The sequence below is a fragment of the Scomber scombrus genome, chromosome 19, assembly GCF_963691925.1.
Source record: "Scomber scombrus chromosome 19, fScoSco1.1, whole genome shotgun sequence".
Taxonomy (NCBI): Eukaryota; Metazoa; Chordata; class Actinopteri; order Scombriformes; family Scombridae; genus Scomber; species Scomber scombrus.
The window spans coordinates 26567024-26592687 of NC_084988.1; the positions used below are offsets into that span (position 1 = coordinate 26567024).

At 38.3% G+C, this 25664-nt stretch overlaps 1 protein-coding gene across 1 annotated transcript in view; it reads right to left on the bottom strand.

The window, feature by feature from the left end:
- The window catches only part of syne3 (spectrin repeat containing, nuclear envelope family member 3), a 59651-nt gene extending 41861 nt beyond the window's left edge, over positions 1-17790 (bottom strand). Inside the window, exons 1-6 of the mRNA XM_062439815.1 lie at positions 17714-17790; positions 13030-13187; positions 12247-12419; positions 10742-11051; positions 7011-7166; positions 5469-5828 (exon numbers count right to left, since the gene is read on the bottom strand). Coding sequence (XP_062295799.1) covers positions 5469-5828; positions 7011-7166; positions 10742-11051; positions 12247-12419; positions 13030-13173 — 1143 coding nt within the window. The 5' untranslated portion in view covers positions 13174-13187; positions 17714-17790. The remainder of the gene's footprint in view (positions 1-5468; positions 5829-7010; positions 7167-10741; positions 11052-12246; positions 12420-13029; positions 13188-17713) is intronic.
- Positions 17791-25664: the final 7874 nt, after the last annotated feature.

The following is a 25664-nucleotide window of genomic DNA, read 5'->3' on the forward strand; positions in this document are numbered from 1 at the left end:
ACGCTTTCTTAATTACAAGAAGGGAATCCATCAAAGTCACATTGGTCTGGAATGTATTTCTTATTTTTGGGTGTTTTGAATCTCTTTACATACTTTGGTATATAAAAAGGAAACTGGTAGAAATACTTTTGAACAATTTAGTAGTTATCATTCACCAGCCTTAAAAGAGGTCTAGCATATAGTCAATTACTGAGGATTTAACACATTTGTAATTCTAATCATTCTTTTAAGTCACCTGTTGAAGATCTTTGTAGTGAGAGGATATGGAGATGCATTACTGGACTGCACTGGTTAGGCGATCTGATCTCCTCAAAACCACTTCCAGAGATACCTCTACTCTGGGCCTTGCATTGCTCTGTACCTATAGTCCTATATCTAAGTTAGTTAAACAAGTAGTGAGTAGATATTGGCACATATTGGAAAGTGACTCTCAAACTTCAAGTGCGCTTTAACTTATGTGACCTCCTAGTGAAGTCAGAGGACCGCTCACTTTCTGTCTCAGATCCAAGTGGAAATTGACCTTGTCATAATTGTACACACTGTTATTCTATGATTAAATAGAATCAATTAACTTCCTCCAGTCTGGTGCTGACATCAAGGTTAGGGGCAGAATCACATGTAACACTAAATATATAGTTTACCAGTTAAAATGTCCATGTCATTTATATTATGAAAACAAAACCAGGAACTGTGAACGCAAGTCATTGGTTGTCAAGCTTTTTTTTCGGCACTTCTCGTCTATTTAATTTTATTCTTTTTATCTAGCTTAATTTTCTTCTTCTTAGTCTATTTTATCTTTTTAATTCTTATCCATTATTGTTGTGTGTATCTTTTTGTCATATGTTGTTGTGTGTAAGGGAGAGTAGCTAAGTAAGAATTTCATTGCATTGTCTGAACTGCTGTGTTTTTTACTGCATATGACAATAAACTTCTTTAATCTTGAATCTTAATTTTAATAGTCATAACACAGCTTGAGTGAAGTACATTACATGGGCATTGAGACAGAGATGGTAACATGGACGCAATCCTTCTTCAAAAGGAGGCGTATTGGATACCCTCATTCTGTGTTTTTTTGTTAGTTTTTAAATGTTGTACTTATATTTTATTATTGTTTTATGTTTTAGTGACCTACACAGAGATTAAAAAAATCTCCTGACTGATTTTTTCCCCCCAGGCCAAGTCATAAGCTGTTCACCATCTACCTTTTCATAGAAACCCTTTATTACGGTTGCTTCCTAGGATTGAAGGTAAAACAAGGTGGAAACAGCTGAGAAAAACGGCAGATTGTTCTCCTGCTGAACAAGATTATATTTCACCCACTAACCACTGCTGCTCTTTTCTAAATGAAGTGGCAATAATAAGGCTTACTGCGCTCTGTATAACCACAGCGGAGGTATAAATATTCGGAAATCATTTGTTTTATTTTAGCACCTTATGGGCTTCAGAAAATAGTTATTAACATTATAAAAACTCAAACGGTCCATCAGACCATTGAGGTGAGGTGGTTATTTTTTATTTATATTTATTGCTCTCTTGCCTTGATTACAACATCCAGTCTGTTTGCCAGTGATTTGATCTTTTATTATTCTAAATATGAAAAGAAAATCAAACCATTTATTAATGTTTATTAATCACTATTTGACCAGGAAAGCTTGTATTTCAAGTTAATATTTTGTATTTTAAAATGAAAATCAAATAATCACTTGTTTTTGGGTGGATTAAATTACATTTCTCTTCTTGGTTTTTTACTCTGGTAGCTTTTATTGCACTTTCAGTAACGTAAGGATGTAGTTATCACCTCCAGTTTTCACCTGGTTCACTGTGTGAGCAGCACACACTGATGCTCAGCCCCACCAGGTGATCCATACAGCTGTTTAATACAGAGATCATCATCATAACCATAAAGAAGATCTCTCATTAAGACTTTGCTTTCTCATATTGAACCAACCAGAACAGCAGGAGGAATAAAGTAGCAGCATTCCTGCCGTGAACAGACTCTCAAAGGAGAGCATCAGAGGCTAACGTTAGCTGCTCCTCTCCTCTCTTTCAGCGGGGGAGGAGCTGAGTCCTCCATGTGCAGCAGACATACAGCAGTGGAGAGTTGTGACAACTTAACTCAGTCATTTAGATGCAGTAATGGTCTGCTTGCTTCCAACATCATTTTAACAATTTATTGATGTTTAGAAATTGACTAGCGGGCTGCCCATGTCCGCTGTGTGTTTGTTGTGATAATAATGTAGAGTATCACATTATATATTATTATCCTACCTTTGTAATTCTCATCGGATCTGCATTGATCTCATATATGACCTTTCGGCAATCCAACTGACAGAAATCCGTCGTAGCGACAGAGAACTTTAATCCCTGCCTACATCATGTAATAGTGGCTCCCCTGCCGTGATAGACCTATTGTACCAATTGTGGAAAGTGATTGTGAAATAGCCAGTACACACGCTGAAGTACTACTTGATCTCAGTTCTGCGTTCGACACGGTTGATCATAACATTTTACTAGACAGGCTTGAAAGATGGGTCGGCCTATCTGGCTCAGTTTTAAATTGGTTCAGAACCTACAACACAGGAAGTTTTTTGTATCCCTTGGTAATTTCTCCTCAAAACGCGCATTAAGGGCCTGATTTACTAAAGGTTTGCGTGTGTAGAAACGTGTGCAAACTTGACATCACCTGCAACAAATGTGCAAGCTGATCTACTAATGCAGCGCACTTAATACGTTTGCCATAATGAATATGTAATATGGGGCGTTTCAACCCCAGTGCGAAAAAAAACAGGGAGGAGAACTTTGACTTTGTCTTTTGACTTTTGTTACTGTAGAGAGGAGGAGACGGAGGCACAATGACAGAATACACACAGGACAGAGTTTTTCCACCTGTGTTAATATTTTTGGAGTGGAATATTTTTGGTTTTACTAACAGCATTGACTTCGTCACAAATACTCTACAGTTTTTCTGGTAATATTAGTTTTTGTTATAACTCAATATATTAGTTAACCTCTTCCACTAGAACCTGATCACATTTCATTTTGTGCTTGCAGCTTTCTGCTCGTCTAAACTCTCCATAAAGACACAAAACCCTCATTTAAATACTGCTGTCTGCACCCTGTTGCAACTGTTTTCATTTACACAGTTATTCTTAGTAGATCACCTGCAAAACACACGCAAACGGCACGCTCAATCTATTGCACTGTGCACGCAATTTAATACCCACTATTTGGGATCTTAGTAAATCAGGCCCTATGTGCGGGGTCCCGCAAGGGTCAATTCTTGGTCCACTGCTTATTAATCTTTACATGATGCCACTTTCACATGTCATACAGAAACATAACATGAATTACCATAATTATGCTGATGATTCGCAACTCTACATTTCACTATATCCTGATGATGTATCTCCCATACAGTCCCTCACTCAGTGTATAAACCATATCAACCTTTGGATGACAGAAAACTTTTTACAACTAAACAAAGACAAAACAGAAATACTTATTTTTGGGGCACAAGCTCAGAGACAGACAATTGCAGCACATCTCAATTGTCTGTCTCTAGAGAGCAAATCTACAGCAAGAAATCTGGGAATAATAATGGACAGTAATTTAGATTTCATGACTCATATCAACCACGTTACAAAAACAGCATTCTATCATCTCAAAAATATTTACAAACTAAAAAGTTTCCTGTCAAAATCCGATTCTGAAAAAATAATCCACGCATTCACAACGAGCAGATTAGATTACTGTAATGGCCTTTTCACCGGCCTTCCAAAATCCAGTATTCACAGGTTACAATTAATTCAAAACGCAGCCGCACGTATTCTCACTGGAACAGAAAAATATCAACACATCACTCCAGTTCTTAAATCTTTGCACTGTGTTGTTAGTTATTTTATTATGATTGTTTGTTGTGAAGCACATTGAGTTTACCTTGTGTATGAAATGCGCTTCATAAATAAAATTTGATTGATTGAAGAAGGACGACTCGCCCGAAACAACAGTGTGGTGATTAAAAAGTCAATTAGGAGTGCTGTCCTCATCTTTCTTTTTCATTATAAACTACAGCCAGCAACAGCAACTAAAGTTAGGAGACAAAACAGGAAATGGAACAAACCAAAAATGGATGGACCACAGAAGATCAATCCAGCATGTGACTCTCAGCTCATGAACACAATTAGTTTTCCCTCTAGAGAAGTGATGTTCGTCCTGTTGAAAAGTTTGAACAGCTACGTCCTTAAAAAATTGACAAATTGACCCAAAACTAAACAGAAACTTACCTTCATTTGTTCTGTGTTTCATTGTGATCACTATATTTTAAAAACATAGCTAAATGTCAGCAGTACTCTGGTGTAATACACCCTGCAGAATGCTGAAATGTGCTTACAAAGTTATATTATTATGTATTATTTTGCTGTTTTTTATTATATTGTTTCCTCACAGCCAACTAGCAGATGTTCAGTCTGGGGCTTGAGATTGAACCACTGTAGTGAGTCACATCTTTCCTCCTTTACACACACCTGTACTGTCACTGAGATTTCATCTTCCCTCCAGCTGTGGTGGGTTTTTTAAAATTCAACTGAAATGAGCTATAAAGGCCCTGCACACCCACACAGCTGTTATCACTGGAATAATTAGACCTCAGCTCAGGATGAAGGTTGACAGAGCTGTGCTGGTCATTACAGGAGTTCACCAGACCACATGCACCAGGTCCAACAAAGCCACCAGGACGGTAATTGAGGTCAGTGTCAATCAAACACAGTGTGCACACTCTTAAAAAGAGCTCTAAACATCCAACACAGGTGAAACCACCTGTGTGGCTATGCAGGGCCTTTAGAGCTTATTCACATTCATTTGAAAAAGGTAATGTAAGTCTGCAGGGACTTTTAAAGGTTCCTCACTCAACTATCCATCCTGGAACATGACTATCCACACCACCATCTTCAGCTGCCTTTAAAAAGAGTTTCTCTATTCTCTAAGGTGATACATGCTGCATACTGAATGCTGCAGACGTGGCACAGGGATGATACTGCCCACTGTCTCACTGTTTAATGTGCTGTAGTAATAACTGTGGTCTACACCTTTTCTGACACTGCACACTGAGTTTTTTTTATATATTTTGGTTTTATTAGTACAATTTTGGGGTATTTTAGTAATTATTCTGTTGTTTTTTTCCATCTATCTCATTAACTCAGAAACACACGTAATCTGGTTTATTTTTTAAGCCCCACTGAAGACAAGGCTCTGAAAATAGTAATAGTGGTGTTCTATCCAACACTGTATTTCTCAAAGTAATTAGCAAGGCTTTTAGATTATTAACCATATCCCTTTTAAAGACAAGTATGTGTAATTCCCTGAAAATTGACCACGAACAATCATCCAGGTATGGAATAAGATGCTAGATGTATTAAAAAACTCAGGAATAAGATTTGACCGCTGATATATATATATAAAAGAAAACTCACTGTGTATGTCCTCCATTGGCCAATTATCTGGTCCGCAGTGCGGTCAGCGTGGTCTCCGCCCTCATGACCCCCCACCAGTTCATGGTCCAGCCCCTGCAGCATCATCCTGATTCGTCCAATGTCGTCTCCAAGCCGCTGGCAGCGGGTCATGTACTGACTGTGTGAGTCCAGGTTGGAGCGCAGGCCCTCCTCGGCCTCACACAGGCCCTGCCTGAGTCTCTGCCAGCCCAGCCTCAGCTCCTCAGCCTCCTCCACCACCACCTCCGCCCCTGCAGGAGAGGTGTTAGCCCTCACAGCTTCTGACAAACCCTCGATGTGCTGCAGGGTTTTCTCCTCGCTGGCTACGCTGTCATCCAGCACCTGATGGGAGGGAGAGAACAAACATGTTTCAAATCTTAAAGTCACTCTCCAGTCAGCACTGTGTTCTGCTTTAGTTCAGCTTGATGTTTCACTGTGCAGAATGAGTGAGGAAAGGTTCTCTGTGCTCATCTTATTTTAACACATGCACTTAGAAGCATGATTTGTGACATCACAGCTAGTCTGGAGCCAATCACGATCCAATATGCAACTTGACATGGCTGGACAACTATTGGCTCCAGTGTTATATAACATTGGACACATATAGAGTGATTGTACATATTTTTTCTCTATCAACAAAAAGCATAAAAAACTACAGATTAAACTATCTCTGTTTCCTGAAAGCTTCATGAAGGATTAATCAACAATTTATTAATGACTGATGAGCTATTCATGAATTATTTCTATGTTATTGTATTTGTTTTGATATTTTATTTTGTCTACTTTATTTTACACTATTTAACATTCTATAAGTTTTTCCTTCTTATCGCTTTGATTTGTGTGTTTCTTTTATCCTTTTTAACCCAGTATTAGTCCAGCTTTTATTTCATAACTTCATCTTTTATTTTACTTTTCATCTTTATAATATGTTCTATTATTTAACTTTTATTCTTTTTTTCTATTTAATTATTTATTTTTTACTTATTTTATTTACATTTTTAAAACATTTCTATCATTCTTAATTCATCTTGTGTGCATTGGTCTCAATTTTTGTCTTTTAATTTGCTCTTTGTTTTTATTCCTTTTCTTTCTGTTGTCACTTGTTCTGTCTTATTATCAGCTGTCAATCAACTAACTGCAAGCATGAAAGCTGCTATATAAATAAAGTTTGATTTATTGATAGATTGATTTGTGTGTCAGGTATTATGTATAAAGACTAATCATGAGGGGATACTGTGAAATGTATGTGAGGGTTAAGCTTATCACTAAATTCACTTGTATCGTGTATTTCTTCTTTAACTACATAAGTACTGATGACTACTCTCCTGTTTTAAACCACACACACACTCATACAGCCCAGTATGGTGGCACACATCATCATTTACCAATGTGTATACTAACATCTACTTTACATTTGGTATACAAGTGAAACCCCTAAATAGTTCCCTCTACCTTTTTCCCACAGCTGAAAATAATAAAGACACATTTTTACTGTGAATATAGCAACAAAGCAAAGAGTCTCACTTGTAAGGCTTTGAGCTTGTTCTCAGCTGTATCCTCCCTGTCCATCAGATCCATCAGCTCCTTGGTTTTTGACAGCAGCCAGGACTGGAACCTCTGAACGCAGCCTTGGTACGTCTGGTGCTCCTCAGCCATCTTCTGAAGCAGCGTCAGACGCTCCTAGCACAGCGGGGAGACGTGGTAATTTTTAGCACTGAATCAAAGTCTTTTGGGTGCACATCACACACTTCCCATTTGGGTTTGTGAGTGAGCCGCCTGCATGTGAAAGTGAAAGTGTATTCTCCAGTGGCTCTCTCTGTCTCTTACTTCAACTACAGCTAAGATTTTCCAAAGCGTGTTCGCATTTCCTGACGATCAGAACACACAGATGACTAAAAAGAGCTGCTTCACAGGTGGGAGGCGCCTTCAGGGAACATTATACCATAAAACACTGCATTATCTAAATCACACACTCCTATCTGGAGTCAACGGCACAGCTTTAGCAGCACACTGTTATGTTTATGTGAAAGTATGATGTAGGTAGAGGCTGATGTGGGCTTTGTGGTTGAAAGAGCTGTGTGAGAAGAGGAAGAGAAGAGCAGCTGCAGTCTGTATGTATTTCCTAATGTTGACTAATGCAGCAGTGCTCCACTCTAAACGATTCCCATCTGAAATGCTGCAAACTGTAAACTTATTTCTCTTTGCGGCGTGTGGATGTGATTATAGATGCACAGAAGAAATGTTAGCACAGTTTTCATTAACCTCCAGTGTATGCGCTCTTCAGTAAGAGTCGGATTCTGTCACGACTGTGAACAAAGAATGAGTGAAAAGTGAAGAAGTAAACTTGAGTTAAAGTTTGGAATCTTTGCTGTGGATGTAAATGAAGACTTTGATGATTTGTAGGAACATTTTTACATTTGCTCACTTGGACTGCAAATTTGTCCCTCATGACATAAAGCCAAACAACACCAACACATTCATGCATGTAGATGACCTAACCCACTCCCCCACACATGCTTAACATTTCAGACCTTGTGCCCAAGTCCTGTTTACTTTGATTCTCCAAAAAATACTCCTGAAAATTATGATAGTCTTCATTTCCAGCCACTGCTTTTGCAACTGAAAATCTTTCTCAAGCTTCCTGCTACAAAGAAGCTTTTCCTTATACAACAAAGGTGTTCTTTTTTTGGTTGGCTTTAGAGGATTAACATGCTCTCATTTCATGCTTCACCTGCATGTTTTCTAAGTGTCTCTTTTGTTCTTTTCATGTTCTTTTCTTCTGTGCTATTGTTAAGTAATCCAGAGGCTGATCTGTGTGCATTTTTATATAAGACACAAGCCCGTGTATTGTACTGTGCAGCACCTCAACACACACATTACACACACCTAACATAACCAGCTGCCTCAGTGCCTCTGACCACACACCTCACAGAGGAGCCACATAGAGCCGAGCATTGTTTGTTATTTAATAGCATCCTTTAATATACATCTGTAAGGAATTAGGAGCACAGAAGTTCATGTTTTAAAATCAAGTTGTTAAACAAGAGCTGAAATGTTTAATCAATGAGTCAATCAACAGGAAATGAATGCTTCTACTTTGATAAATGAATTTGATGGCATCACCTTGAGCCTTAAGGTTGAGCAATTAATCAATAAATGAAGAATATAATCGGATAATCAATTGATAATGAAAATAAAGGTGAGTTGCAGCTCTACTCTAGACTTTCAGTAGTTTAGATGAGATCAATAACTGATTGATAAACAAACCTGTGATCAGGTCATGTTACTCCAGCACGGAATTACTTGAACTCTAATGAAATGAATAAAGCAACGACCATGGAGTGCCACTAGATAATTCAATGGACTCCAATTCAAAACGCTTCGCTTTCTCTTAGTCAATCGTTGTTTTATGAGTCATTCTGGTCTCAATCTCTAACCTCTTATAAATTTGCTGGTGATCATTTTAGAAATTGTTGCTTCGTTATTAAGATTTGAAGACTTATAGTAGCTTTGATGTCTGCTGTGTGGGTGTTGATTGACAGCTGTGATTGACAGTTGGCTCACCTGCTGCTCTCCCCAACTCCAAGAGTTTACTGAGTCAGACCATTGTTGCAATATTTCACTATATTTAATGTTACTTGATTGTGATGCCTGAGCATGAAAGGTAACACCCAACATTCCTTATTTGGAAGTTCCGGGCTCCAAACTGAAAAATGGAGCCAACCAGAAGCTACAACTTTCGGCTTCAAAGTGGCTCCAAGAAAACCAACAGCTGACATCACACTTCACTACATCATCTTTATAGAGAGATATTTTCAGCATGTAAGAAATGTCACTTTCCTTTCCTCCTTGGCAACAAACTTAGCAGTAAGAGGATACTGCTCTATGAACATGACAAACAAACACATTCTATTATGATGCTCCTCCATCTCCTGCATGCACAACCATGCTCTCACTGACCGACATTTATCACAGGACAGCTTAAACCTAGAAAGCACAAATGTTAAATTTACTTTTTATATAAATAATTTGACATGATAACATGATGACATTTATGGACTAGAACTTTTGACTAGGGATGCAGCGAAATGAAAACAAAAAACGAAACGAAAATGAGGAAACCAAGGCCGAAAACCGAAAACCGAAACACCGAAAGAAATTATTATGCCATTTATTAGTACCATTGCATTTATGGCTATGACTGTGTACTAACCTCACTAAAATCAAGGCATTGCAATTCAAAGAATAAATCAATTACAAAAGTATGAAAATATTTATTTAGCAATGACATTACAACAATGCACAATATAAAATTAATTTAAGTTAAAAATAACACTTAGTGTTACACTTGGTGGAGGGTTGCGATCGGTATTGGTCTAATAAGCAGCAACACAGAGCTATAAGCACGCTTTACTCTCACACGCGCTGCATTTATAGTCACACAAACACACACCTTCTACTGTGCTGTGCACTTCTCCGTCTCTAAGCGGGTTCTCCGCATCCATCGCGGCCCGGATCATTTCTTGTGCGCGCTGCTTTAATCCCACATCCAGGTAATGATCTTTATAACGCGGATCAAGTACAGTCGCGATGAAGTGCAGAGGATCCAAATAGATCTCAGTGAAACGTGTGCTCACAGACTCTAAGAGTGAACTACATTTTAGTGCTGCAAGTAAAGGAATAACGTCTGCTACAGATGCATCAGAGGAGCTGATCTCTTTAGTTAGCTGTTTCGGCCGTGTTGTTTCGGTGATAAAAGTATTTCGGCCGAAAACCGAAAATGCGCTTTTGGGCCATTTTCGGCCGAAGGTTTTCGATGGCCGAATTTTCGGTGCATCCCTAATGATGACCCATCACATATCCTCCACACAGAATATGAGCCCTTGACTTGGCTATTGGCAGACAATACAGAATCGCCCACTGTAAACTCAATTGTTTTATCAACTCATTTGTGCTGACTTCTATCAAACTTTTAAACCATGCTGCTTGAGGCTGTAGGGATTGTGCCTCATGGTAGTGGGTCTCATGGTATTTAATTATGGGGTGTGTGCAATATTTTGTTATGTGCAATTTATTGTTGTTCGACACAAATGATGCTGCTTTGTTCTCCTTGTTTGTTTACTCCAACTATGGAGGCATTATGTTCGCGGCATTTGAGTCCAAGACAAATTTCGGTAACGTATTGTGTTGTGTTGTATCATATCATATCATACAAAAGCACACCTTGTTTGTAGGTACAATAACCAGTGTCTCACCTCCGCCCTGTCTCTGATGTCATTGTAGGCCTCCTGCAGTGTCTCCTGGGCTTGGGGCTCCACACTAGGGTCCTGGGTTCTGTTGTACAGTGCAGCAGCTTCATCCAGCAGCCTCTCCAGCAGCGCTGCCTGGCCCTGGATGTCGCTCACCACCACCCTCTGCTGATCCACCTGCCACAGCTTCTCCTTCAAGCCCAGCTGCAGTTCAACACCAACATCCAGGCTGCGCTGCTGCCTCGTCAGCCACAGCTCAAACTCCTCATAGGCCTTCATGTACTCGCTCCAATGAAGCCACACCCACTCTATCCGACTGTGAGAGAGGTACAACAGTATGAAGAAGAGTTAGGCTGAGCAGTTTGGGCTGAACCAGTGATTCTCAACACGATTCTCCTGCATATTTTGAGCATGTCCCTCTTTTTGTTTCTATACTTCCACCACAGCTCAACAGGGAAACACTAAGAGGGAATTTGATGATAAAAAGACTGTAAATGTGTCAGATATCATTGATATGACTAATTCACACTGCTGAAGCTGAATAGAAGCTGATCATCTACTTTTAAATGACTGTGTGGACACACTGTGGATTTTGTCCTCCATCACTTCCATTGAAAGCACATTTGAAGATCTTTTAATAGTCAGTATGAACAGGAGGAATGATTACAGAGAGGAAAACCTCTTTCACTGATCTGCTGACAGTTGGTTAAAGACACAGTTGTCTACTATCCTTTAAGTACCTAATTTTACCTTAACTTAATAACCTGTTATGAAATGTACCACTTTAATAACTTACAATAATTAACCGCTCCATATAGAAGAAGGTAAAATGTTTGAAAACAGAATATTTTTATTCTAAAACTTGTGTGAATGACACACATAGTGCTGAAACAACTAGTCAATTAATTGATTAGTCAATCAACTACTTAATTTATGATTTATTAATTAAGTAGTTGATTATTTCAGCTCAGTGTGAGGTGTTTTAGTTGTTTTTTTCTGTTTTATATCACTGTAAACTGTATATCTTTAGATTTTGCTCTGCTGACTTAACAAGCGACTGCCAACATGTCACCTTGAGTTGTGGGAAAACTGTGATGGCCACTGTCACTATTTTTCAGACATTCTGTTGCCTGAAACTATCATCGGTTGCCGTCTTGGGGAAAAAACAGCAGCTACTCAAGTGTAGTCGCTTGTGCTGCTTTTGAACGCTCACCTCAGAATCTGTCACTGGCATACATGAATCTTACATCATCCACATGAAAAGTGTGTATGACAGCCTAGCTGATTTAGCATTTGCACCATAAAAGGTGAGGCAGTATAACGAAGGAAAAGAAACACAATGATCTGGATCATTCTTGACAAAAGCCCAAATAAGATACTGAGGTAGCTTTTTAACATGCTGGGTAAGGTGTGGAACACTTTTCTACACTGAGCATTAAAGCCTGAAATGTGAATGTAGGTAAAGCTGCTCTCTATCATTCCACACACTGTACACCTGTGTTTTAGAGCACCTGTGGCAGTGGACGATGTAGGTGCAGGTCTCCTCCCACAGGGTCTTTAGCTTTTTGAGTTCAGTGTGGGTGTGGTTCTTCAGCTCTTCATCTCCGCTCTGCAGCAGGTTGTCTGCTGCCACCAGAGCCATGTCCATCTTCACCCGACCATCGTGCTCCGACTGATGGATTTTCTACATGTTGAGCAGAGCACAGGAAGCAGCATTGTTAGTCCATACAGAATCTATACTATACACACTGTACCTGTTAGATTCAACATTCAAGTAAGAAATAATAGTCAGTTCAAACAACATTCTCTTTACTCTCCTAGTATGTTTGACAGAAGAGAATATTCACACTGAAGTTCTTCTCTTTTCAGTTCTAATTCATTATGAGTTCTTCAGAAATGCTTTTACAGATTCCTGTAAGATGATAAATGATGGAGACGTGATTGGAAGTTGTGTGTAAGTGCTGCTAACACAACAACTTATGAGACATAATTGGAGCATCATGTACTTCTATCATAATGTTCTGTGCCCTGATAAACACAGTGTTACAGATTTATGACTAGAACAGCTTGACCCAAAGTGCTCCATACTAAAAAAAACCATAACAATAATAATAATAATGATAATTTTTTAATTGAAAACAAACACATCATATAACATCCCTCCATAACAGTCTCAGCAATAAGGAACAATTTAAATAAATGTAATAAAAAAAATAGACTTAGATACTGCACACAGCTCAAAGCAGCTGTCAGCACTCTGCAGTCTGACAACAGAGGGGTTGTGGGGGTCTTACCTCAGTCTCCCTGAGTCTGGCCTCCAGAGCATCCCGGGGCCCCTGGGTGTTGTCATTAGCCTTTAGCCTCTCCTGGATGACCCGCATCCAAGAGAGGGCTGCTTCCAGGCTCTCCGTGAAGTCCTGCTGCTCCTGCTGAGTCATGATCAGTCTCCGCCCTGACAACAAGAACACAAGTCTAAGTTGAAACTTTAAAGGAAAACTCCACCAATTTTACACATAAAGGCCAGAGTCAGTAGCTATGATGTTACCAGCAGCCTGATGGTTGAAATGTTGCCTTTTTTAAATAAAGTGACATTAATTATTTCCCAGAGCACACAGTGATGTCATCAGTTTATTTGCTTGGTCTGATGAATAGTCCAAAAGTTTAATACATTTAAATGACTGTAACATATGACAAAGAAAAACTAATGATGCTAATAATCAAATTTGAGAAGCTGGAACCAGAGAATGGATGGTATGAGAGGATTCAGTTATAACCAAATTTGTTGCAGGTTAATTTTTTTATAATTGATTTATCAATTACTCGACCAATCAGTGCAGCTCTACATACAATCACCTTTTAGTTTGTTTAGACTGAAACTGAAATCCTGAGTTACAAAACGGAGAATGACAAGTTTAAACAACACGTGCAACTACAAGCTTTGCTCATACTTCAATACAGATGCAGACAGATGTGGATTTACCTGCCATTGCTATCATCAGGCATCTGCACTAAATAAATGTGCACTAGAAGCAAGATGGCAACTTCATAACAGTGGAGCTACTTTGTTTGTTGTATTTGGTTATACAAAGAGAACAGTAAAAGAAAACAGTGTTCAGTTTGGTTTTCTAGAAGGTGTGTAGCTGGTGTGCTCATAAATCACAAACACTTCACACAAACATCCTTATCGCTGCATCATGGGAAAAGTAGGCTCCTGTGTTTTCAGAGCTTGATCTATATTGATCACAGTTTTAAAACTGTCTCCTATGAGTCCCTCAACACTCAACTCAACTTTAAATGACTTCAACAAGGAGCAGACACTCACTGAGTACTTTATTAGGAACAGCTGTGCTCTCTAATGCAAACACCTCTGCCATAAAGTCTGCTTTTATGAAGCTTATACAGTTTTTGCCAGGTGATGATTCCACTTTGTTTATAGTATGATAAGCATCCAGACTACACACCTAGTCAATGAATCACACTACACACACACACACACACACACACACACACACACACACACACACACACACACACACACACACACACACACACACACACACACACACACACACACACACACACACACACACACACACACACACACACACACACACTTTATGTAGATTGTAAATTATTTTAGAGATGGTTTATTGTATATAGTATTTTATTTTATTTTCATTTTCATCAGTTCACCATTACAAGAATACTGTTTGTCAATTTTTAATTTCACCCAAGGGGATCAGTAAAGTTTACCTTACCTTACCTTCCACTCACACACAATAATCAGCAGCTCAATCCATCTACAACCCACTAACTTATCATCACTCCAGGTACAAGGTACAAATCACACTCCGAACCTCCCACACTCATCAACAACAACACAAAATCATCACAGACTCATTCACATGTGTAACGAGAGATGTAATGAGATTTAACACATCATCAAAAGTACTACTGAAAACAACTGAGTATCCTCATACAGTATCACCCATCACAGTGTGGTACAGATAGTCAACAAGTGATCGAAAATCATCAGCAGCCCACTTCCATCAATAAGATCACTGTAGCATGTGTGACAGAAATAAAACAAGCACATAAAATCATGTCAGAGTGGCACACCTCCACTCCAAAATATCACACTGCAATTGATAAAAAAAAAGGGCTGCTAATGATTTTTGGAACTGTTTTGAGTCAGGCTTTTAACAGGTACTAAGAGAATAGCCCTTCACTGGTAACCTGTGACTTTTTAAAGCATTGGATGGTCAGGCTCTATGCTTATATCTGTGAACTGCTAACTCCTAATGAGGCTGATCACTGCCTGAGATCCTCCAGCAGGGCCCTGATGATGGTTCCAAAATCTCAATTGAAAATTTCACTTCCCATTCTTCTCCTTCTTAGTGGAATACTACTTTTCCCTTTTAAGACCTCTGAATTTATTTCAATAACAGTGTTAAAGAGGGGAAATGTAGTTTTGATTGAACAGTTACTAACTACATGTACCCTGTCACAAGGAGAGAGTGGCTGCATATGAAGCACTGACCACTGAAGCTATACATCAACACCTCACTTTTTGAGCACTATTTGTCATTTTAGAGATCTCCTCCCCCTGTTTATATTTCATACTTTTGTGGGGGGAAAAAAGAAAGGAAACAATGTGTGGTCTGTCCTGTTTCGTGTATTTTCATGAACATGGTAAAGTTAAAATTCCAGGAATGCCAGTAGCAGCTCTGAGCAGGACCTCAGTGTGTCCTCAGGAGACACAGCTGGGAGGAAACAGCCTGCAGAGGACTGACATAGGCAGTCAACAGTCTGCTTTAATGTGAGCAGCAGGGAGGAGTCCTGGCACTGCAGGAGCACAAAGACACACCACATCATTTCTTAAGAGGGGAAATAAAACACAGGCAGTATGAGTGTTTTTCCTCAATGACTCATTTTACCCACCAACAGATTCCTGCTACCCAATACCAGCTTGTTTTGCCTCAGATTCTTCAAACTTTGTCACATTTAGACGTGCGTGTGCTCAGTGGAAGCTCATGGAAACATACTCAACATGTCATTACATTTATAAATACATAATATTACAATGTTTATGGTAATATTAAAGTAGAGCTTGACTTCATTGTGTATATACATGTGCTGGGAATAGCTTGACAGCTCTTCAGCTTAGTACCAATATAACTGTATTTCACCGTCACTACATCACTTTATTCCCCTTTTCTCTGTTTGCTTTAACATCATATAGTCATGTGTTATAACAGATGAGTACTGTAAACATTATGTGCTAGTATTTTATTTTATTGCTTTTATCTTTCTATTGTGTACTTCATCTTTTTATTGTGCTTCTATTGTGTTATCTATTTATTGTGTTTTATCTTGTTGTGCAGCACTTTGGAAACCTTGTGTTTGTTAAAATTGCGCTATATAAATAAAGTGGATTGGATTGGATTGGATAGTAAATTGACTTTATGGTTTAATTGTAGCAAGTTAGCTTCAGATTTTCAGCTCAGGTCCAGGATTAAATTAAGGGAAAACAAATAATAATATTTAGTGTCAGATTCTCCGTTCATGAAGCATGTTAGACACCATGGCAGAAGCCGTAACACTGATTAAACCCAGTTTTGGATTTATGAAACCTTTATTCTGCTTATAAAAACACACACAAAAAGAACAATTTCACTGATATTTCTCCATCCAGACCACATTACACCAAGTCTACTATACTTAGACCTGTCCAATCTTACTATTAAGATCTGAACAGTCTAACTATAGTGGTCTGGATCACTGACTGTATATAAAGATAGACGTCATAGCAGCTTCCTAACAGTGAAGCCAAGTCATCCTGATGGCTGGCTGCAGTGTAGCTCATAAGTCCCGCCCTCTCCGTTTTAGTGGATGGGACATGAGACAAACTAAAAACATCAAAGTACACAAACACATTTTTCTGAAAGATGGTTTCTGTCATTTTTAGGTAGTTCTTATCACGCTGGTCCTTGGTCATGTGTTTTTTTTTTTTTTTTTAATTTATTGACAATATAAAAAAGGGGGTGTGGCGTCATGATTGACAGCTGTGAAAGCCGCTCTTAAACTTCTGTCAGGATAGCTGGGGGGCGTGTCCCGCAAATGCCATCCCACCACCTCAATCCACTGCACAGTATCTGGCTCCAAATAAGACCAAGAAAGAGATATCCTGGCTTCAATCTTATATAGTGGTAGGTAGTGAAGACGCAGTATTTATACAGTTAATGGTCTGCATGGGGAAAAAAGTGGTGAAATTGCTCTTTTCTGTGTTTTCACAAATAGAATAAAAGGTTTGACAAATCTCAAAGCTGTGTTTTAATGACAAATTGGAGTCTCTGAGTCTTTGGAGTCTCTCTAATGTGGAGAAGATAAGTGCAATCGCCCTTTTTTATATTTTCATGAGCAAAATAAAGGTTTCACAAACCCTAAAGTGGGCTTATACTAAGATAACTAACACTGCACACACATAGCCTCAGTATAAGTGCTGCTGAATCAGATAATGCCACTAAATATCATTATTCTATTTTCCTGAACTTTCCCCATAACTCCCAGTAGTAAGCTACCTGAGCATGGACAGCGCGGCTGCTGCGTCAGGCTGACAGCTCACTACACACTGACTGTGTAAAGGAAGCTAAACATAGAACTTCAGCCTGGTTTAAATACCTACAAACGAGGCTCCATTGGTTCACGGTAGTATGCGCAGCGGACACAGACAATAACCGCATATGTGTAAGTCTTCACGAAGATTTACACACATATGCGTTTGTTGTTTATTGTGTGCAGAGCATACTAGCGTAAACCAATGAGTTCAGTCATTAAAGTGCAGCTAGAAACGATTCAGAGCGACCAGAGGAGTTCTCTATGTTAGTGGCTACAGTTAGGCCTCTTATTATTCAGCTAGCTTGACGTCGGGGTAGAATTATTGGTCAGGTTCGGCTTCAAACGAGTAGTAACACTTACGGCGTTGTGTTCATCAGGTGAGAGCAGCCGTCAGAGCAGAGTCCTGCTGGTATGTGTACAGTGAAGTTATGGCGGGCAGGAAGTAAGTACAGCCGAGGCCGCCGGCGGCTGCTGCTAGTCTGTCATGTCTCGTTCAGGGACTTCACGTAAATTACACTACTATCCTAGAAAATAAAAGCACAGCCTGAACAAAAGTTTCAATATACATGGATACCGCAGTTTCACGATAGAAAGCTTTTGAAATAAAAAGTACAAAAATCAATTAAAAAAAACACTGACGCATTTCTAGAAGTTCCATAAAGAATGGAACACTGAGTGAGAGAATGACAATGCAGATTTCCCCCCAGTTATCTGTATAATCATGTACAAATATGTTATAAAATTATAATTTGCAATAAATTAGGTGCACTTACTTAAACTAATGAAATACTGTTTTGGAGGAGTGTTGTTTAACTTTCTGGATTGATGTCAGTAATTTACTGAATTTACTGAATGACAAAGCATTCTTTTCAAAATAAATCATGGTGAGCGCAATCATTTAAAACTGTCAAAAGCTCTGTCCTGAAAATGAGATGATAGAAATATAAAGTTATTTGTGAACATATTTATTCATTTATGCCATTTAAAAAAAAAAACTAACACACACACACACACACACACACACACACACACACACACACACACACACACACACACACACACACTAAAATGGGAGGAAAAAAGGCTCCTTACAGACACACGGAGAACAACTTCAAATAGGACACTGCTTCATGCAATTTATTTTATTTAAACCTTAATAAGGTAGTCTCAATAAGATTGAGATCTCTTTTTCAAGAGAGATGCAGAGAACAAAAAACATTCTTAATCAAACAACCACACAACCAGCATACAGAAACAACATAAATAAAGCCAGACAACCTCAGTCAACAAAGAATTAATTAAAACTGTTCATTAAAAAAGTCATTAAAAAACATCAGATAATAAAGCTATAAAATCCTCTAGCAGAATAAAAGAATGTAGTTTGAGGAAGATGCATTGTATCTGGGTGTTCACAAGTTCTATCCAAGATCAAGTATGGATTGTTTACTGCAGTTACAATATTCAAATGAGAGAGCTATGTGATCACAAAGGCTTTCAAAAACTCATTCATTCATCAAAAGCATGCATAACAGCTGTATTTCTTCTCATGAAATCTACAGTTCCACTCCCTATATGACAGTGTTTTCTGACAGCACTTGAACACATCAGCAGACCAGCTTCGACTAACAGAGCAGCTGCTGGTCTGGAAGGACAGTCACTGATTCAAACGTCAGGGCGCGTCTGAAGTTTGTTCCTATTGGTAGAAAGGACAGCAGCAGTTAACATTCAAACTGGTACAACTTCATCTGCCTTTCAGTGAAATCACTGAATCATCATGAGGGTCAAATTGGATTTACATTGCATTGCTCTATGTCCTTTTTTAGGTCCTTTTAATGTGAATCACTTGATGTTTATAATTTAGCAATTATAGCACTTTGAGCTGTATTTATTATATGAAAGGTGCTATACAAATAAAGTTATTATTATTATTACATATCGATTAGCAGTATTCAACAGTCATCTGTAAATGATAAGAAATCATAGTTTAATAGCTTGGATTTATTTGTATGCTAATTTATTTTCATTCACAGGATTACAGCTGATAACAAGCCACAAACTGCATCTCACACACTAATCTTTATCTATAAGTCTAATATTAATATCCAGTCCTGCTGCAGTGTACAGAATGTATTCAGCTTGTATTACCTCATTTAACAGTTGTAGTTTAAAAGCTCACCTAATAATAACACAATGAACGTAGCCTACTTTCCTCTGCTGGTATCCTGCCATGCAGATAGTTTTAGTGCATGTCTCCTACAATCCAATATAATGGAAGTGAATCGAATTTAGTTTACAGATAGCAGCATCTCTATCCAGAATCAGAGTCTCTGCTAAGTTTCAAGTTTGTTTTGTTCATAAATCACTTTAAAAAGCAAACAGACTTTGCACCAAAGTGCTTCACAAAGGCAGCCAAATGTCAGAAAATGGTAGCATGAGAGATGCCATGGTAGAGTGAGTTACAGTGAGTTACTGGATGATTTCAGTGCATGAATTACACTGATATGTGCCGCCCCTCTCCCTCCACACACATCTGTCTCATTCTATCCACACAAATCACAAAGTGCAGCTCAGGTTATCTGAGGTCAAAATGGAAATAAAATAAATGTTTGCTGCTTTACTTCAGCATCATCTTAGATTTCATTATTGGTTTACTACATTTAGTCAAGTTTGAATTTCAGACTTGTTCTTTGTTGATTTATCTGTTTTTTTATTGTTTTTTTGTAAAGGTGGTGGTTTTAAAGCCAGGCTTGGAAAACAAATTAAGTGTATCTTTGCAATAGAAAACTTTTTTTTAAAATAATTTATAATGCTAACAGTACATTATCAATACATTTGTGCACATTTTACACCTCATACTAATACATCCTCACCTGTTTTGGCATTGGGAACCCTTTGAAATGATGCCAGTTTAATCCTAAATATTAAACCATAGAGAGGCTCTTTAAAATGTCCCAGCAGAAACTGACTCAAAAAAAAGAAAAGAAGAGCAAGACTTGAGTAGATTTTTAGAGCAAAACATACTGAAAGATCACCTGACCTGTTACTAATCAGCATGTGATTCAGTGTTCACAGTGAAATCTTCCCTGCAGCACTGTACAGTCACATCTTCTTTGACCAAAACAGTCTAACAAACATGCTGCTCTAACACTGATGCTTCACTATTAATAATCTAATGATGTCATAATAATAATATATCAGTCAGAGGACCAAACCACTACTTTTACTGTAATACTGCATACTACATCACTCATAATACTGCAGTACTTTTACTGTAATACTGCATGCTACATCGCTCATAATACTGCAGTACTTTTACTGTAATACTGCATACTACATCCCTCATAATACTGCAGTACTTTTACTGTAATACTGCATACTACATCGCTCATAATACTGCAGTACTTTTACTGTAATACTGCATACTACATCACTCATAATACTGCAGTACTTTTACTGTAATACTGCATACTACATCACTCATAATACTGTAGTACGCTTACTGTAATACTGCATACTGCATCGCTCATAATACTGCAGTACTTTTACTGTAATACTGCATACTACATCGCTCATAATACTGCAGTACTTTTACTGTAATACTGCATACTACATCACTCATATTACTGCAGTATTTTTACTGTAATACTGCATACTACATCACTCATAATACTGCAGTACTTTTACTGTAATACTGCATACTACATCACTCATAATACTGTAGTACGCTTACTGTAATACTGCATACTACATCGCTCATAATACTGTAGTACGCTTACTGTAATACTGCATACTACATCACTCATAATACTGTAGTACGCTTACTGTAATACTGCATACTACATCACTATAATACTGCAGTACTTTTACTGTAATACTGCATACTACATCGCTCATAATACCGCAGTACTTTTACTGTAATACTGCATACTACATCGCTCATAATACCGCAGTACTTTTACTGTAATACTGCATACTACATCGCTCATAATACTGCAGTACTCTTACTGTAATACTGCATACTACATCACTCATAATACTGCAGTACTTTTACTGTAATACTGCATACTACATCACTCATAATACTGCAGTACTTTTACTGTAATACTGCATACTACATCACTCATAATACTGCAGTACTTTTACTGTAATACTGCATACTACATCCCTCATAATACTGTAGTACTTTTACTGTAATACTGCATACTACATCACTCATAATACTGTAGTACTTTTACTGTAATACTGCATACTACATCACTCATAATACTAATGTGAATTCAAATGTGGCTTCCAGGTTACTACAACTCATTTTTGTATGAATATAAAAGGTATAATGTCATATTTCAGATTCCATTGGCTTGCCATATGTCCCTTTATAATTTTTCTCTCTAATAATCATCACTATTACATTTGAAAATGTTTACACTGATTGTTCAAACAATACTAAAAATGTGTTTAAGAAGAATGATTAAAAAGCTTTATGTTGTTTTCCTCTTTGCTGCACAGAGTTGTACTACATGTTTAGGACAGTTCAGTTATTTGCTTCCAGTCTAGCAGGACTAAGCAGTCCCTCGAGAGTCTTCCCCAACTTGTATGACCCCAACAAGCTCCACCAATCAGAGGGCTTGTACAGTATGTGGCCTTAGAGGTGAAACTTAGAGCAAAAAATAACAGCAATTACTTTCTGCTTCTCTTAAAAAGTCCTCTTATCTGGATTAGGACGCTCTTTAGAAAGATTTTGAGATGTGAGTAAATTAATCTGTAGCTGTAAAAGTGTGGAATACAAAAATCGGATTTTAAAAATATGAGTGGGAAATGTCCCCTTATCCCCAACTAAAAGTACGGCCTTGACAACCTTGACAGACACTTTATGTAACTGTTTAAACCAGCTTATACATCCCCTAAAATTTAGGACAATTTCTTGCATTAATTCTTATTTTGTGTGCTAGAATAGGCTCTGCTCCTGAGGGCACTCCTTAATGAATCCAAGCAGCAGACAGAGATTCAGCAGGAGGCACAATAAACCCTGCAGGGCTGCACACATCACATCAAAATTCAACTTCACTTCAAGGGCTGATGTGTCGGCCCTGACACATGAAGTCAGGGAGAGGAGAGGATACACACATGACTTCTGTTTTATTTCCCCCTCAGTTGCACCAGTGCCATTATGAGTAGATTCAAGACAAACACTCCATACTAGTGTTATCCTAGTTATCCATTTGAAGAGGAGCACGATGTTCAGCTCTTTTAGATACATTCAGAGTCATATAACGGGGTCAGTATCAGTTATACAGAGACACAGCAAGAGGTCACATGTAAAGTGACCCTGTTAACATATTAGCGATTTACTTGTGATGGTGTACGACAAGTTACTGCACATATCAACTGGGATGGTGGAAGAAGAATTGTGACACACCAGTGAACACAGAGTGGTGAAAAAAGTTTGACACTGTCCATTCTCTATGATTGAATCACTTTTCAAAGCATTGTGGGATAGCAGGATGTGAACTAGCAAGGTAAAAAAAAGGGAGCGGTCAGTATTTGAGAAGTATTAAGGCAGAGGTGTCAAACTCATCTTCATTCAAGGGCCACATACAGACCTATTTGATCTCATGTGAGCCGGATCATTAAAAAGATGGAGGGAAGGAAGGAAGGAAATAAGAAGGGAAGGAAAGAAAGACAGACAGAAGAAGGGAAGGAAAAAGGAAGGTAGGGAGGAAGGAAAGATGGAAGGAAGGACAGAAGGAAGACAGGGAGGAAGGAATAAAGGAAAAAGGGAAGGTAGGGAGGAAGGACAGATGGAAGGAAGGACAGAAGGAAGAAAGGGAGCAAGGACAGATGGAAGGAAGAAAGGAAAGAGGGAACGAAGCAAGGAAAAATGGAAGGTAGTAAGGAAGGACGGATGGAAGGAAGGACAGAAGGAAGACAGGGAGGAAGGAATAAAGGAAAAAAGGAAGGAATAAAGGAAAAAAGGAAGGTAGTAAGGAAGGACAGATGGAATGAAGGACAAAAGGAAGAAAGGGAGCAAGGACAGATGGAAGGAAGAAAGGAAGGAGGGAACGAAGAAAGGAAAAAGGGAAGGTAGTAAGGAAGGACGGATGGAAGGAAGGGCAGAAGGAAGAAAGGGAGGAAGGAAGGAAGGGAGGAAGGAAGAACAGAAGGAAGAAAGGGAGGAAGGACAGATGGAAGGAAGGACATATTGAAGGAAGGAAGGAAAGAAGAAAGGAAAAAAGGAAGGTAGGAAGGAAGGACAGATGGAAGGAAGGAAAATAACACAGGAGGGAAAGTGGGCCGGATTGCAACCCTCGGCGGGCCGGTCCTGGCCCGCGGGCCGCATGTTTGACACCCCTGTATTAAGGAGTGATGTGACAATGTAACTTTAAATCAGTGTCTACATGCTACTTTTCTTTATGAAGATTTCAACTGCATCTCTCCCCCGTCTTCAGTCTTCTAAATCATCATGAGTTGGCTCGCTGTCATCATGTGACCTACGCATGGAACTTAATAATAATAGTAATAAACTTTATTTGTACCTTTTATACAATAAAAGCAGTTCAAAGTGCTCTACAACAGCAGAAATTACATACACAAGCGTTTCACATTAAAGGAGCCTAAAAAGAGCATATGTTAAAAAAAAAGAACAAAAAAGAAAGAGGAAAGAAAAACATTAATGTAATATAAGATGGAAATTTTAAAAAGCAATAATTTTGAAATGGTAAAAATAGCACATAGTAAAAGTAGCTCAGGTAATATCAGACAGTTATATATGGCAGCAGCCCTGCCTCCTAGAAATGACATTCATATATGACTCAATATGGCTGTAAATCTAACTTACGCAGCAACCATATACACTATGAAGTGTGAAGACCTTTCTTAAACTATTTTCATAACTTGAAATTTGTAAATGATTGGGTGGATTAATTGAATAAGCCTCTATCTGAATTGTTACTGAAGAGGAAGTACTTAAAAGGTGTACAGAATTTTGCCTTTTTGTTTGTTTGTTTTTCATGGTTATGATTATAATTATGATTATTATTTACGTACCTATAATGTTTGTGCTTTGTGTCTATTTGTGTTCTGTCTTATTGTTTTATTACAATGAGAGAATGTTTTGGAGGGTATGCTGTGGGGATTGTGTTTGTCTATATGATAATAAAAAGAAACAAAAGTTTCCTTTCTTTCTCAAGATAATGAGAAATATTGTTAATAAATGTATTTGGCAAGTTGCAAAAACATGTTGATGCTGAACATCTGTGTGAAACGTTCACAGACAACACACCCGCTTTTGTTTTCCAACTGAAAATTTCAATTCAGTACAACATCTGCTAGAAAAAACTACAGGGATATTAAAAATGTTATGGTTATATTTAGGTACTGGGAGCACCTAGTTAGGATTAGGGAGAGTATGTGAAAGAATGACTTAAAGCATAACATGTTTTTTTTTTTTTTTTTTTTTTTTTTTTTAAGTTAACCAAAGCCATGATTTTTCACTAACTTTAACTGAAGAATGTTGATGCTTAAACCTAACCAAACACAAGACTCAGGATGCAAACTCAAATCTCTGTTCCCCATCCACCCTGACCCCCTCCCTCTGACTTGACAGTGATATATAAATGTATCTTCATTCATTCTAAAAAAAACTGTTACATGTCAACATAATCCAGGCAGAGATTATATTTTCCCAAGCAACATAACTGGAAATCCAATTTAGTTGTATAAAAAGTCATTTCTAGGAGACGGGGTTGGGGGGCAGATGGTAACCTCTGTCTCTGTTCAAAGATGGTCTCTGATGTCAGATGTGATCTTTTTCTGGTTGTCCAATGATCTTTGACCCCTCTCAGTGGGTGATGGGAGTGATTCTGGGTTGGTGCACACAGACAGCTGATGTGTTTTCACTCATACAGTATAGTGTCCCTCACACCTGTCACATGTGATGTTTTACACCACACCAGTCTTCCCCTCTAGAGGGAAACGTGTTTGAAATATTTCGATCTATGCAAATGGAGGGAGGAAGTCATCTGGAAGATCCCTAGAAATTAGCAAAAAGGAAAAAAAAGAAGAAAAAAATGATGCAGTGACATTCAGGAGATTTTGTCTTTCCCAGCTATAAGAAAAATGTTTGTTGGGGAAAAGGTATTATTGTGTCGATCTGAACTAGTGTCATATTTCTATATAAATGATTGTAACAGGATCAGGTTTTTAACTCTTACATACTGTTCATATTCTACACCCTCACATTATGTTCAGGGTCAATTCCTGGTCTAAGAATCCCCTCATAAAAAGTGTTTATACCACATTTTGAAGCACAGAT